The 16,645-nt window shown below is 35.4% G+C and overlaps 1 protein-coding gene and 1 pseudogene across 1 annotated transcript in view; both read left to right on the top strand.

Annotated features, from left to right (window-relative positions):
• Positions 1-864: 864 nt before the first annotated feature.
• LOC120781124 (neither inactivation nor afterpotential protein C) overlaps positions 865-16,645 on the top strand; it is a 91,329-nt gene continuing 75,548 nt past the window's right edge. Inside the window, exons 1-7 of the mRNA XM_040113259.1 lie at positions 865-868; positions 942-1,222; positions 1,283-1,561; positions 1,616-2,004; positions 2,067-2,313; positions 2,763-3,064; positions 7,237-7,387. Of these exons, the coding sequence (XP_039969193.1) occupies positions 865-868; positions 942-1,222; positions 1,283-1,561; positions 1,616-2,004; positions 2,067-2,313; positions 2,763-3,064; positions 7,237-7,387 (1,653 nt within the window). The remainder of the gene's footprint in view (positions 869-941; positions 1,223-1,282; positions 1,562-1,615; positions 2,005-2,066; positions 2,314-2,762; positions 3,065-7,236; positions 7,388-16,645) is intronic.
• Positions 14,191-14,393, top strand: LOC120781125 (annotated as a pseudogene).

The raw sequence follows: 16,645 nt of genomic DNA, 5'->3' as shown, positions 1-16,645 counted from the left end.
TATATATATATATATGTGTATATATAGATATAATAGATAAAATCCCGTCGATACTACTCAATCTTATATATACTTCATATTTATAGTGATTTTCGTTTTTCTAACAAACCTTGAGTCGAATAAGTCGGTCGGTGTATGAGTTATATAAATACATACTTATATATAAAATTGCTTAGACTTCCATCCTCTGGTTGACCATTTACATCTTAAGGTATTTTTCGGCTTTGATTGTTGCAAGAGTATAAAATTTTCGGTTCCACCCGAACTTAGCCTTTCCTTATTTATTTTTTGTTTTTTGCTTTATCTTTCAATATCCTCAAAAACTAAAAATGAGCTGTCAAGACCATACAAATGTAGTATGTAATATATATAAACATACTATATGTCATATTAGACCATATCAGGGTTGCTAATAATGCATTAAAAACTAATTTAATTAACATTTGATTTAAGGTTAAAAATAAAAAAAAGCTTGTATCCTACATGCCGATTCAGAAAAAATTTTTAATTCTATAAGCCGGATTAAAAAATTAGAAATGAATGTGTTCACATAAAGCGGATTAAAAATTTATTTTTGATTTTTAGTCTCAACTACCGAATTGAAAACTAGAATTTTAATCCCAAGTATACATACATATATTTAAGATTTGCAAAAATAGAACTTGCTTTGGAATTAAAATTTTGTAGCTTTTTTGTACTTCAATTATATTAAAAAAAAATAAAATTTTAATTTTTAATCCAAGATGGGAATATATTAAATTTAAAAAAAATTCCAACGTAGGGATTAAAAAATTAAGATTTTAATTTTAATTCACAACTTATAAATTAAAAAATTCGCAACCCTGGACTGTGTCACCCGGAATAATGAGTAGATTTGCAGTAAATAATTCATATTTATTTGATTTCAATTTACTAATATATTTCAATGTTAAAATCTTCAGAGGACGCTGAGATTTCCTCCCGAGCAGATGTCTGGGCGCTAGGCATAACTACAATTGAATTAGCTGATGGCCAACCACCTTTTGCCGACATGCACCCCACCAGAGTTATGTTTCAAATAGTTCGTAACCCTCCACCGACTTTATTACGGCCAACTAATTGGTCACAACAAATCAATGATTTTGTATCGGAGTGTTTGGAGAAAAATGTTGAGAATAGGCCTATGATGGTTGAAATGATTGAGCATCCATTTCTGAACGAATTGTTCGACAATGAAGAAGAAGTAAGCTCCTTTATATTATTCTAATAACAGTTTAAATTCATTCAACGCTTGGCCATCTAGATGCAAGCAGATCTTCGCGAACTATTAGTTTTTTGTAGAGATGCTCCACCTATATACAAAGAACTTGAAATATTTGTTGACAGGGGTTATATAAAACGATTCGATGGAAAACCGGAACGTATGTACCCAGAAGACTTGGCTGCGATTGAAAATCCAACAGACGAAATGATTTTAGAATCACTTCGAAGCCGTATGGAGCTCGGTGGGTCATACAGTTTTATAGGAGACGTTTTATTATCATTAAATTCAAACGATTTGCAAACAGATTTTGACGAAGAGGTAAGAACTTTTGCATGACGCTAGTAAATAACAAGACTATTGAACCATTTTCAGTTCCACAGTAAATATAAGTTTAAGTCGCGTTCGCAAAACTCTCCCCACATTTTCGCCGTTGCTGATATTGCTTATCAAGATATGCTACATCACAAAGAACCACAGCACGTTGTATTTTCAGGAGAGAGCTTTTCTGGTAAATCAACCAACGTCCGTCTGCTCATAAATCATTTATGTTACCTCGGAGCTGGTAATCGGGGAGCTACCTTAAGAGTTGAGAACTCAATCGAAGCAATTCAAATGTTGGTCAACGCAGGTACACCTATTAACAATGAGTCCACACGTTGTGTGTTGCAGTACTTTCTAACCTTTGGTCAGACAGGAAAACTCAGTGGTGCTGTGTTTAATATGTATATGTTAGAGAAACTTCGAGTTTCCACTACGGACATGTAAGATTATTTTTCAAACAAATGTTCAGCTTTTATAATTAAATTTTTATTATCCTTTGTAGGAACCAGCACAACTTTCATATCTTTTACTATTTCTACGATTTTATGAATAGTGAGAGTCTACTAAAAGAGTATCATTTAAAAAGTGAGCGTGGATATCGATATCTACGTATTCCAGCCGAAATGCAACCCACTAAATTGAAATACCATCGTGATGATCCCATTAACAATGTTGAACATTACAAACGCTTCGAGTGCATTTTGCAAGATCTTGACTTTAATCACAAACAACTAGAAACATTACGCAAGGTAAAGTCATGCGAATGTAAACATATACCATACTAACAAACTTTTTAGCTTTTATTGATCCAAAATGAATACCAATTCTACATATGATCTTTAAAAATGAAAATAATGTTACATAATTCTTCATAAGTTAACAGAAAGGAAAATAACGATATAATATTTAATACTCATGGTCAAATTTTTTGGAATTTTGGGCATAACTGATTTATATCTGATCAAATTTCGAAGGTTTTGATGATACGTTATTTTGCATTTTTGGTAAAGAAATGCTGCATTAATTAAATGGAAATTTTATTAAATGTTTATCCCTATTAACGAATTTTAAAATAAATAAAATTATTGGATAATTGAATTAAATTCATTATTCGAAATTATTAACATTTTCATAAAATAGACATAAAGCAAAAAAACATAAATCATTTTCTATACTATAAAAATATATACCTCAACAGGTTCTTGCTGCTATTTTAAATATTGGCAACATTCGATTTCGATCTTCTGGTAAATATGCAGAAGTGGAAAATACAGAAATGGTTACACGCATAGCAGAATTATTGCGAGTAGACGAGAAAAAATACATGTGGTCATTAACAAATTTTATTATGGTTAAAGGCGGCATAGCAGAGAGACGTCAATACAGTACTGAAGAAGCGCGTGATGCCAGGGATGCTGTGGCATCGACAATATATTGTCGACTCGTCGATTGGGTACTTAATAAGATAAATATGAATTTATCATTTCCTCGTGCTGTCTTGTAAGTATAACAATGACTAATACATATATACTATTTTACAACAATGACGATACCTAATTATACATCTGTATGTATGTATATGATTTTTAAATATTTTCCACAATCAAAGTTTTACATGGAATTCCAAGACAAAAAAATTGTTACTTTAAGTGGCTATACCAGTGATCCACTTCAAATTAAAACTGAGTATTGTTGAATGGGTCGAAAATTGTCAATTTGGCATTAAAAAAACCACCATTTTTTCCGTAAAAAACGAGTTTTTCAAATTACACCATTTTGCCAAATTTAATAAACTTTTTGAGTCTTTTTTGTTTCACCTTCTTAATCGGCCGGAATCATGTCAGCAATTGGGGCAGTTTTTTTTGCACCTCCGAAGACTGCACATATGTAGCTCCGTTATATTTCAATATTTTTGTAAAACAAAATTTTAAAATATAGTTGAAAGTGTACCTTATTATGAGCAAAGAAGTTCAAAACATTCAATATAGTATTTTCTTAAAAAAAAATTCAGGAAAATCACCTAATTTTTCATGCGTTATACTGGTAGAGCCCCTTAACGGAAGTTTTTTTAACGGGTTGAGTTGATATCAATAATACGAAATCAATACTTTAACCAAAATTCAAAATGGAAAAATCTTACGCAACTGTTGATGCATCTATACATTTTAAGCTAATTGCTTCAGTGTATTTTCCCAAAATACGAATACTGAAAACATGCTAATTCTCTAATTATTTTCTCACGCATTATGCATACAACTTGAATACAGTGCTGAGTGTATTCAAATTGTATGCATAATGAATACACTCAGCACTGTATTCAAGTTGTATGCATAATGTGCTTAAATAATTTTGTTACATACTGTAGACCAACATATACATATATGTCATTCCATCCAAAACAAAATTTACATTTTTTTCTGTATTCTTTGAGTCAAAATATTGGAATTTTATAGTTATGAATTTAAAATTTTCGGAAAATGTACCTTTCAAAATTTGCACATATGGAAAAAAGCATTTCATTACAAAAATAAGAAAAAACGATTACTTCGGTTGCACGAAAGATAAAAAAGTCTTAACAAATTAAAACATTTTCCGTATATGAACTTGATTCCGATCGATCAGTATGTATGCCAAAGTGACCCGCTCTGATCGATTTCTTTGGATATATCTTCGAATTGATATCGATTGTTTAGTTTGTGATGCACATATATGCCAAGTGGTTCGACATCAGCCGTTGATCATAAAATTTTTAGCGCCTCCGACGTTCCCTTCTTGGTGTTACAAATTTCGTGGCAAACTTAATATATCCCGTGTTATAATTACTCCGCGTAATGTTTACGATTTTTTCACAACTTTCCCCTATACATACGTAGGTAGGTAGGAGTGCAGCCCTATCGGGCTCAATTAGCACTTGATGTGCCATTTTGATCTATACATACGTAGTTTTACTCTTTTTTTGAAAAAGCTAGTTTTTAGTTACTAGCTCATAAATTTCGTAGTGAACCATACAGTGTGGAGCACTCTTACATAGAGTCGTGACGGAAGAGCATAATTCAAATTTTTCAATAAAAAAATCTTATTAAAACTATTTTCAAATTCAGAAAAAGAAAGATTTATTTACAAAATATCCAATCCAATTGCTATGAAAAATTTTTAAAAATTGGGAGGACTAGTTATTTTTAGAATGAAAACTTTTCTTCGTATACGTATATATTCAAAACATGACTTCTTGTGCAGGAACGAATTCGGCGAATCCAATTTTCGAGTATTTTATTCACTAAATCAAGTCAATATGTTATCAAAAGTACGTTCAATATTAACTTCTCAAGCTTGTAGGAAGTTTATTGCTAAAAACCAATGACTTCAAATAACTTCACAAGAAGTAGTCTAATGGTGTTTAATCACAACTTCTTAGGCACCACTTATTGTCATAATTTTTGAAATAATCGAATTTCTAAACTTTTCTTACAACAATTCGGAACTGTATGCTATCAAGATCGAATTCTTACAATTGCGGCCATAAAAAATTGGGTTCTATACCGCTCTCTATTGATAGAAATAGTGTCGCGAGCTTCGTTGCGAGAGAAGTACGGACAGATGGTTCCACCAGACCAAAAACCACACCAAACTATCAATTTTGGGTGAATGGAATGGTTGTTCATGAATAATTTGTGGATTTTCTCTGCACCAGATATCGATAGGTTTGTTTATTTACCACACCACTTAGATGAAAGTGAACCTCATCGCAGAAGATGATTTTCCTAAAAAAATCGTTAATGTTTTCAAGTGGTTCCAAAGCAAACTCAGCAAATTCACGAGGTTTCCTGTGGTCCAATGACTTCAGTTCTTGAGTGCATTCAATTTTATCTGAACGCAAGCCCAAATTATTTCTCAAAATCTGGTTGTGACAGTCCTATTCCACGGTAGTTGGTGTAGATTATGAGGTCGCTCGCTTTGTGGATTAGACAGAGCACACTTAAGTTCCACTCATTGAGCTTTCGTCCGACCATATTCAACAGGAAAGCTGATGCATGCTCCTTTTCAGGTCTTCGCTGTCGTATTTGAATAGCTAGGCTGGCAATCCGTCGGCTTTGTTGATCTTCAGACGGATAATTGCTATTCGAACTTCTTCATGGTCGGTAAATGGAACGTCAGCTCTATCGTCATCGATTGGGGAATCGCGTTGAACCTCTCCTGGTATTATGCTTTCACTGTCTTTCAGCAGACTGGAGAAGTGTTCGATCCATAATTTCAGTATGCCTGGCATCGGTCACTAGATCACCTCTGGGGGTTCTAGTTAAAGTAATGCTCCGACTTTGAAACTTTCTGTTAGTCGCCGTTTCGTTTGCAGCTGCACGTAAGGGGGGGGGGTTTCCGTAAAAGAGTAAAAAAAATCGTTCGGATGTCTGTTGTGACGTGACGTGACGTGTGCTTCTCGACGTCGAACCTTCCTTGTGTTTGTTGAAGAGAATTTTTGCTGCACAGAGGCGGGCGCGTATCTTAGCTGCAACAAGATAGTAGTCCGAGTCAATACTAGGGCATTTTAGCGTACGCACTTCTAAGACACTAAAGACGAGTCTTCCGTCTATCACAGCATTTTTCGATCCGGACACAGCCAAGTAGCTTGATAATTTTTTCTATGGTGGAGTCTAGTACTACAGAAAACCATATTTCGGACATTGATTCCGAAGTCAATCTGGCTCTTCCGTCGGGGCGTGGGCGAAAATCAGCGATATGTTGAGAACCTCGCTTTGCTTCGGATTGTGCCTAGTTGTTCATCCATCAGGGTGAATGCCAGGACTCTGCGATAGAGTGTCTCTCTCACCACGATTCCTACACTGAATTTGCCCTCCTTTATATATGCACTGTCACAAAGACCTACGGGTCTCAGTCTTTCATCCCACTTTTTGGACGGCGGCCTTTACTCTATGAGGCCATCAACCAGCTGGACAGCGGCACTTTCCTAATTAAGTGACCGGACATTCCAGGTGATTATTTTGATAATCAAGTTTTATATTTTGTGAACATTATTTTTGCGTATATTTTTCAATATGGTAAAAGGTACATACTTAATTTCTTTAAATTATCTTACCTTTTTGATATAAAGCAGCTCTTGGCCTATATTTGGTAGCAGGCAATTGAAATATTTAGCTCGGTGTCATCATTTTTAGTTTGGATGAGCTAAAGCTTTCAGAAACGGTTTCAATCCAATCTCTTCATTGGTTGCAGTGCAATTTCGGCTATTTTTAAAATGATGTAGATATGATAAGTAATTCGTAAGCTAAGGGATATCACTTAGAAGTGGGTGTTCCACCGCCATTAGTTAATTTGTATGCCGATTCACATGCAACCTCATTGCAATTTCTGCGGTAAAAATTAATGTTTTTGGCGGCTTTCGTTTAACAGTTATCGTTCACAGTGGCTGTGTAATTGCCAGTAAGGTAATTTATATTTTTTCGATTGACGGTAATTTGTTTACGGTAATGGTCAGATGTTGTGCATTTGTAGGCCAACCTCCTTCAACTTGTATCGTCTTACTTTTCATGTGTAGGTATATAGTTTTAGATGTTACAAACAACTGCTTGTTGAACAAAACTATTATACTATGTGCAACATGTTATGATTTTCAAAAAAATTTATTAATTTATGTATTATTTATTTTATCTAACTAGTGGTGACACTAACGCCGTAGTTGTGCATGATATGTTCGGATTTGAATGTTTTCATAGAAACGGTTTAGAACAGCTGATGATAAATACTTTGAATGAGCAAATGCAGTACCATTATAATCAACGAATTTTTGTAAATGAAATGCTCGAAATGGTAAGTATATATACATATTATAATTAAATAAATATCGACTAAAATTATGGTAAATCTTAAGCGGTTCTATTAGTTTACTTCGATTGAAAGTAACTACAAGTATAATAGGTGTTTAAACGGGGGCATGAAAAATATTCTTATATTTTTCAATACAATTTAATTTAATTAAAAAGATTAAATTTGACACGTCACATTTAACAATAGGTATGTAAAGGCACTCGCTACATGCCAAAATGCGATCGAATAATTGAACCGTATACAGATGTGCAGGAACCCGGTCGAAATAATTTTTGAACGCTGCATGCAGGATTGATCCGAGTTAATTGCAGCGCGCGAGTTGGATGTCGAAACAACGAAAATTGATGTGCGAACTGTATGTGACGAATGAATTGAACCTGTTCAGGAGACCATCCTTTAAGTTGATTGGATTGATGTAGAAGTGTGGTGAGTTGTGTTGTTATTGTATTGTGTGGTAATGTATGCGTATGGTGTCATGGGATGTGGTATATTGTGCACAGTTGTGTTAGGATGAGCCAGTCTCTCCGGGTAGAGTGGGTGGATGCTTAACTCATTTAAACACTTCAGTTCCCATCGTCAATTAAGTGAGTGCGGTCACAAAACTTAGTGAGTGCGATTACAGGTAGTGCGAGTATAGTCGTAAAGTGTATTTGCATTTTTTGTCCGTGCATGATTATAAACAATTAATGGTGTGTAATAAAAAGCAAAAACAAAATTCCGACTTAATGGTTACTGAGGACGTTGTAAACGTCGGTATGTGTGATAATAGCGGAGGCTGGCAAAACACGTTCCAACCCAAGCAACGAAACGTAAAACTATTGAATCTTCAAATGTAATGAAAAAACTACTAAAGCCTAACAATACTTCAAACACATCAAACCGGTTTGCAATCTTAGACACAAACACACAAAGTGATGATAACAATACCATTGATAAGAATACTGAGCAAAACGAAGAGACAACTACAAGATTTTTCAAACCGCCACCGATGTTCATACCATAAGTAAGCAATATAATAAAATGATAATCAATTTCTCAACTTTAATTGGTAGAGACAACTTTTCGTAGAAGTCCGGCAGAGAAGGACAAGCAGAGTTATGCCTGCAAACCGTCCCTCTTATAAGAAACTTGTGACGTATTTAGACTCAAATAATATAGTTTTTCATACGTATCAGTTAAAAGAGGAGAAGCCCTATAAAATTGTTATAAAAAATATTCACTATTCCACACCCATAGACGACATTGTACTTGACTTATCTCAAAAAGGTCATATTGTGAGAAACATTGTAAACGCAAAAAGTAAACCTACAAAGATGTCAATGTCACTATTTTTTGCTAACTTAGAACCATCGGCAAACAACAAAAATGTATTTGACAGTAATCGATTATGTAGCGCGGTAGTCAAAATCGAACCTCCTCGCAAATTTAATGATTTAGTTTAGTGTCAACGCTGTCAAGAGTTTGGATATACTAAACGATATTATAAAAAGCCACACAGATGTGTTAAGTGCAGTCTGGACCATCAGACTGCTCTTTGCGTAAAAGACCCTGGTACTCCACCAAAATGCGTACACTGCACTGATTATAAGTCGAACATTTTATTGTAACTAACAACATAAATATTCTCATGTTCTCAGAAACTCATTTCACAGACTAACAAGTCTTCTTTTAAATAAATGGTTACGATCTTATTACTTGCTACCATCCTGATGGTAAAGCACATGACGGATCTGCAATTATAGTTAAGTCAACTTTAAAATATAAGATATTAGAACCAATATCGTTACCATCAGTTCAGGCTGCGTCCGTTCAAACCACAAGCGTTAATGGAAGGATTGTCATAACCGCACTGCACTACCTCCGCGTTTCAACATAAGTAAACAGTCATTTACTACATTTTTCAACAAACTGGACAGTAGATTTCTAGGTGGTGGTGATTTCAGTGTTAAACACCCATGGTGGGGATGTTGTCTTATTAATCCCAAAGGCCGCGAACTATACAAATGCATTATGGAAATTATTGTCCCACTTACTGGCCCACAGATCCCAGCAAGACCCCTGATTTGATTGATTTTGCTGTTTATTTTGGAATAGACGCTAACCTAGTCGAAATAATAAATAATTACGATCTTAGTTCAGACCATTCCGCTTTAATTATTCATTTTAATTTGCCTGCTTTACTTACTGCTCAGAAACAGCATATATTAAATAAGAGATCCGATATTAAACTTTTTCAATCTCGACTTGAATCTAATATAAATCTCAACATGGAGGTAAACTCAACTAGGGATTTAGATGATGCAGTAGAGATGTTCACTAACAAAATACATGAAGCCGTCTTCTTAGCCTCAACCAACTATTGTAATAAAACTTCTCGAACACATAGAAGCAGGCAACCGTATTCTGATGAAATATCTAAATTAGGTTAAGAACAAGAGGCGACTTCGAAGGATATGGCACAACAGCAGAAATCCGAATGACAAAAAAGCCCTCAATAAAGCAACTAAGGAGCTTAAAACTAGGTTAGCTGAACTCAAAGAAGAATTGTTTGGAGAATATTTCAAAAAAATTTATCCAAACAAGAACAACGAGTATAACATCTGAACAGCCACCGAATACTTAAAACGGCCAACCATAAGACAGGTTCCGGTTATAGGTATTAATAATAATTGGTGCAGATCAAACATAAGCAAAGCACATGCTTTTGTCAACCATCTTAAAGATATTTTTCAGCCATTTATCTTCAGTAGCACCAGCCATCGTGAGGACGTCGAATCATTCATTGATTGCCCATGTCCAATGGATAAGCCTCTTACATACATAAGATTCTCAGAGGTCCAATCTGAAATATCGCGTTTAAAAAATCCAAAGTCTCCATGTCATGATAACATCGACGCTCAGACAATCAAAATCCTTTCCAAGCAATTTTTATTATTTTTGGTCCTGCTTTCTAATAGTAGCTTCAAATTGAGCCATTTCCCGACGCAGTGGAAATGTGCTGAAATTATAATGATACCAAAGCCAAACAAGCCGGAAAATTAATTATCTTCATATAGACCAATAAGCCTACTGAAAATATTTTCGAAAATTCTCGAAAGAATATTTCTTCGAAGACTACTGCCAGAGCTGGAAAAGCAATCAATTATTCCAGATCATTAAATTGGTTTCCGACATATGCACGGCACACCGGAACAATGTAAACGCGTTGTGAAAACTACTATACTAAGTAGCTTGGAGGAGAAAAAGTATTGTTGTGCAATTTTCCTAGATGATCAGCAGGCATTTGACAGAGTCTGGCACTCGGGCTTACTGTATAAAATCAAAAAGATACTATCTACCCCACTCTATCTCTTCCTCAGATCTTATTTGAGTCAAAGACAGTTCTATGTCAAAATTAAAGATGAAATCTCAGATATACACAAAATAAAGGCAGGTGTCCCGCAAAGAAGTGTTTTGGGACCAATACTATATACAATTTTTACCGCAGACATGCCAATATGGGAAAATGTTAATTTAACAATCTCCACCTATGCAGACGACACTGCGGTACTCTCATCTGCCTACTCGGCTAGCGAAGCTGCTGAAACTGCACATGCACAGCTAAATGAAATACAATATTGGCTTCGCAACTGGAATATCTCTGTAAATGCTTTCACATTGAGGAAAGAAGAGTGCCCGATGTGACTCTTACTAATGTTTTAATTTCAAAATCCAATTGCGTAAAATATCTCGGATCACATTTTGATAAACGGCCTACTTGGTGTGAACATATTAGAGCCAAGAGAACGCAGCTCAAAATTAAAAGTAGAAATATGTATTGGTTGCTGGGCCCTAAGTTTAAACTTAGTTTACAAAACTTCTTCTCTATAAAACTATGTTGAAGTCCGTATGGTCTTATGGCATTCAAATCTGGGGCACAGCAAGTAGTTCCAACATAGATATAATTCAAAGGTTCCAGTCAAAACTCCTTAGACTTCTCGCTAACGCTCCGTGGTACATTAAAAATATTCATCTTTATAACGATCTTATACTATGTTCGGAACGACATTGAAAACATTTTGAAAACACATTTGTATGTTGTGGAATCTAAGTCGTTCGGAGCGACAATGTGTGTTTTCGATGAGTTTTCACTAACAACTATCAATAGCGGCATTCTCTTGCTCTTGCAAGATTGCACGATGACACAAAATGCAAAAATCCTATACCGAAATATGCAAGGCCAAGAGAGCACCCATTGCAGAATCTAGTGATGTATGACGGCAAGAAAATAAACATGGGTTTTAGTCTGACATATTTTATTGCCATTGCAAAAAATTTTCTGCGTGCGTTTGTTGTTGTGCCGGTGCACCAAGAGGAAAATTCTGCAATTCGTGCCACGTGCAAGGGTTTTGCAAAAGCAAGAGAATCCCCCTAATATGAAGATTTGAGCTGTATTTGTATATGGAATGTAAACAAATATCAAGTGACAATTTAGAGCCGGAAAAATATGTCTTCCAAAAACATCGATTAAACTAGTGCAGGCACCGATTACAATGAATGTAAGTTTTCAAGTAGTTTTCAGCGAAAACTGTGTTTTCGTTTGACAGATTTTACATGGACGAAAACACAAGTTTTCGTGCGAAAACCAGTTTTTCCCACGAAAACATGTTTTCGTTGTCGGTCCGAACATAGTATTAGAATGCCTATGGTGATTGATGAAATAAAAAAATACAGCTCAAGGTACATAACAAGATTAAATTGGCACCCCAACCCATACGCTATAAACCTATTAGACAACAGCGATGACACGCGACGATTGAAAAGATTTAGATCGTAAGAACTATCTAAGTATAAAATGGTACACATTGTAATAATATTGATACACATTACGTAATTTAGCTTAATAAATACTAGTTACTAAATAACCTTATATTAAGGCCAAATTGCACTTAATGCATCAATGTGAATCACATTAATCAATTACATTTACTTATTGTCTATTTGTTATTAGCTATATTTGAGATATCTTTGGCCCCACAAATTGGCCTTGGCTGATATCGGCTTTTAATCGATTCAATATTGCAGAGTAATATTATACCTAGTTTATTGATTAGTCACCTCTACAAAAATAAGCCTTTTTCTGTTGCCGTGGATATTTTAGCAACTTTTAATGCTTTCAAGTATCCACATAATGACCTTATTCATGAAAATTTTGGATTGCGTGGGTGTTTCTAATCCCGTTTGATACCCTGAAGTCAAATCTGAAAACCGAATTTTTCTATCACTCACAGATATTCTGTAACCTGTGGTTTTAGATTTTACCATACATAAGATTTCATTATATTGCATCATCTCATATTTTCATACGATCAGGGATTTATCCGGTTTAGACCAGTTCTACCTGCTTGTTTGAAGTAAACAGTGTATTTTACGATCATTTTATTTTGCAAAATTTATGAGTAGGTGTCCGAATCGGTTACGCTTTCTAAGTTTGAATAGCAAAACGTTTTTGAGATCACATTATTTTACATTTTTGAAATTATTGTGTTTAAGATTTTTAGGTACAATGCATAGGCAGTGCGTAAATAGTGCCAACAGTTTGTTATGTGTGCGGAGAACTAACTTTTAAATAGCAAAAACGTAATTGAAGTTATACTTCTTAAACGAGTTCGGAAAAGGTTGCGATAGATTCAGGTTGCGCAACCTTGCTCAATATGAATCTAAAAGCGCCCATACACGAGCACACGAGTGCGTTCGATCGGTATGTGTGCGCTTGCGGTTTATAGTGTATGGGCTTGTTCGCGTACCGATCCATGTTCGCGAAAATGTTTGATTTTTTACGATCGGTGCGCGAGCATGTGTATCGTGTATGGCGTTGTCGGGGCACAAAATCTCATTTCTCTCGTGTCGCCGAACAGTGAAGATCGCGGACAATGGCAAGTATTAAGGGCAGAGCCTGCTTTCGAGGCTTTAAAAAAATCGATTTTTTTGAGGATTTTTTTGGGAGGGAAAGAAATAATTGATTCAAGCGAAATTTCTAGGCTTTATAGTTATATATGTACTTGAACATCTTTCACACATTTTTTGGATACGAAATCTTTGACATTCTGCCAAATTCATGCCAATGATAATAAACTTTGCCCTAATTCCATACGACGTTTAGTTTTTTTTTTCTATCCTGCCCGCCAATTAAGAATAATCGTAAAAATGGAAAACCGAGACATCACGCTTCAAAGTTTTCGCTTTTTGCCTAAGCCCTCATACATATTGTGTAAGAAAAATAAAAGTTGGAATACCTTATTATCGAAATACAAAGAAATATATAAAAGTGCTACATTAGAAATAAATTCGAAGAAATGTTCCGCTTGCTTGTCGCACATGTTAACTCTGTGAAGAACGAACGCAAAATGGATTTGTGTGTCGTGTATGGGCAAACGAATTCACACCGATCGAACGCACTTGTGTGCTCGTGTATGGGCTCTATAACGCAACCTTGTCTGCGAAGACATTCGAGCAGCAAGCGAAGCGGTGACAATCGGCGATCGTTTGTTCGTTTCTTTCGCACAGCTCGACTTTTCTACCAACAACACAATGTTGCCATGCTTATGCTGTTGTTGTTTTTGTAGAACAATGTTTCAATTTTTGGTTGGTGACATATTCACATGTGTGCGCATATGTATGTTTGTATGCTTGTGCATTATTGAAGTTATACTTCTTTTTCTTTCGTTTGTCTTTCATTTTTGCAAATTCTCAACTATTTTGCGTATCTTTTGGTTGAAATACTCTGCGTTGGCCGTTGAAAGATTAAGGCTATACTTTACAGGATCATTTCTGTAGTTAGTCTTCATTTAAATTTTTTGGAAATCGACCCGCGATGACGAGGTATATCGTTTTATCTGACAGCGTGGGGTTTAAGAAGTTAATTTCTAATTTTGTCTTATAGCATGTTAGAAATGTTGTTTCTTCGAAAATCGTTCGCTTACAACGGATAAAACGACTTCTGAGTGGTGATTTTAATGAATAAATTCCTTTTGGTTGAAATGATCTGCGTTGGCCGTTGAAAAGTTAAGACTATACTTCTCAGGATCATTCATTTCTTCAAAGAAATTAATGACCTTTAGAAATATGCATATTTGCATTATTTCGTTGTCATTTCCATATTCGTAGCAATAGAATTTCTATGGCATACGTAAAGTAATGGCCGCCGATTGTCACCCCTTGCCGCTGTAGCAGTTTCGCCTACAAACATGCGTAAATATGTATGTATGTATACGTATGATCGTGAATACATATCGACGCAGATTTTTGCGAGAAGCACCAGAAAGTTGTGCAATTTATGATTTTTGACTTTCGCCATCGTCGCGAAAAGACGACTTGTTGGCAAAGGCATGCTTGGGGAGATGTTACGGCCTCTGTTCTTATGAATGAAGGGAGATCGCTTGTGGAATTTGTGCCTGCGTTCATGAATGAAATCGTTTTTGTTGTAAAATGTACTACACTTGTTCTTCGCCAATTTGGCTGCCATATTGTCTTGTGAAGATCAATTTTTTGTTGGTGACATATTCATATGTGTACGCATATGTATGTTTGTATGCTTGTGCATTATTTGTTTGGCAATGTATGCAAATATATGTACATATAAGTATATATGAATGTATGAACATGCAAGTCAATGCGCGCACATGTAATAAGTATATTGATAAGTGATGAAAATATGATTTCAATTTCTGAACGTGCACCGATAACTGCCGGGCCTTCAACGCGTGTTGATGGATTACAAAAGAGAGATGATTACGCTGCATATTCTCTTCCGCAACGAAGAGACAGGACTACTTTTCTAGTCAAAGTTCCTTCATTCAGACTTTGCTTTATTCTTCATTTTATGTCCATAATAAATTTATAAAATGTGAATTTAAGTTTTCTAGTTTTCTTTTATACAAAATGATATGCATTTCTTGGAATATCACTAAGAAGTATAACTTCATCCGCGCGTAGGGACTCCACGCACCTTTTTTTTACTCCACTAAAAGCTGAAGAACTGTACTTTGGTGTTAAAGTTGGGGACCAAGACGAAGCATTGGCGCCTCATATCTGTTGTAAAACTTGTGTAACATTGTAACAGCTTGGTTAAAAGGTTCAAATCGCAAAATGCCCTTTGCAGTGCTAATGGTTTGGAGAGAACCTAAAGACCATGTTACAGACCGCTATTTTTGCCTCTCGAATATCAAAGGTATTGGACCGAAGTCTAAATACACGGTTAGGTATTGTAATTTACCATCAGCTTTAAGACCTGTCAAACACAGTGAACAACTTCCTATTCCAAAAGCTCCAGAATCTTGGAGTCTCGATGAAGAACTAGAATGACAACCGATTCCTTATTTGATTTACCAGGATGTTCAATAGTGTCGCATCTAATTTCACAGGGTGAACTTAATGACTTAGGTCGATATCTAAGACTTTCAAAATCGCAGTCCGAACTTTCAGCATCCAGTCTAAAAGGTTAGAACCTTCTGCGATGTAAGTATTATTTTTTACAGAAAAAGTCAGAAAGACCTCACAAATTGTTTTCTTCAAGAAGGGGATCTAGTATACTGTTCAGAAGTTAACCTTTTGTTAAACGCACTAGAACACCAACATGATCCACGTGATTGGCGTCTATTCATTGATTCCCCTAAACTTAGTTTAAAGGCGGTATTGACTCATAACGGTAACAAATATCCATCTGTGCCTTTAGCTCATGCGGTTCATATGAAGGAATCATATGAGAATATGAGAGTTCTTTTAGAGCACATTCGTTATCATGAGTATGGTAGGGCAATATGTGGAGACCTAGAAGTAATAGCCCTTCTTCTCGGAATGCAACTAGAATATATGAAATATTGTTACTTACTTTTCGAATGGGACAGCCGTGCCAGAGACTGCCGTTATGTACAGAAGCAGTAGCCGGTACGTCAGGCACTCATTACGGGACAAACAAATGCTAACAGACATAAATGGAAGAGGGTTCTTGTAATCAGTGTAGCAAAAATTAAAGAGGGCATATTTATGGGTCCGCAATTAAGAGAAAAAAAATTGAAGGTAAAACATTTGAGAAATGGCTCAATGAAACTGAATTACGAGCCCGGAGTGCCTTTAAAAGCGGTGTTAAAAATTTTCAGCTGACGATCATAAAGGTTTTGTGACTGAACTTACTGCCTATAAAAAAATGGGTTGCAACATGTCCCTTAAAATTCACTTTCTGGACTCCCATCTGGATTTTTT

The sequence above is a fragment of the Bactrocera tryoni genome, unplaced genomic scaffold (assembly GCF_016617805.1).
Source record: "Bactrocera tryoni isolate S06 unplaced genomic scaffold, CSIRO_BtryS06_freeze2 scaffold_32, whole genome shotgun sequence".
In the NCBI taxonomy this organism is placed as follows: domain Eukaryota; kingdom Metazoa; phylum Arthropoda; class Insecta; order Diptera; family Tephritidae; genus Bactrocera; species Bactrocera tryoni.
This window is presented reverse-complemented; position numbering and strand designations above follow the sequence as displayed.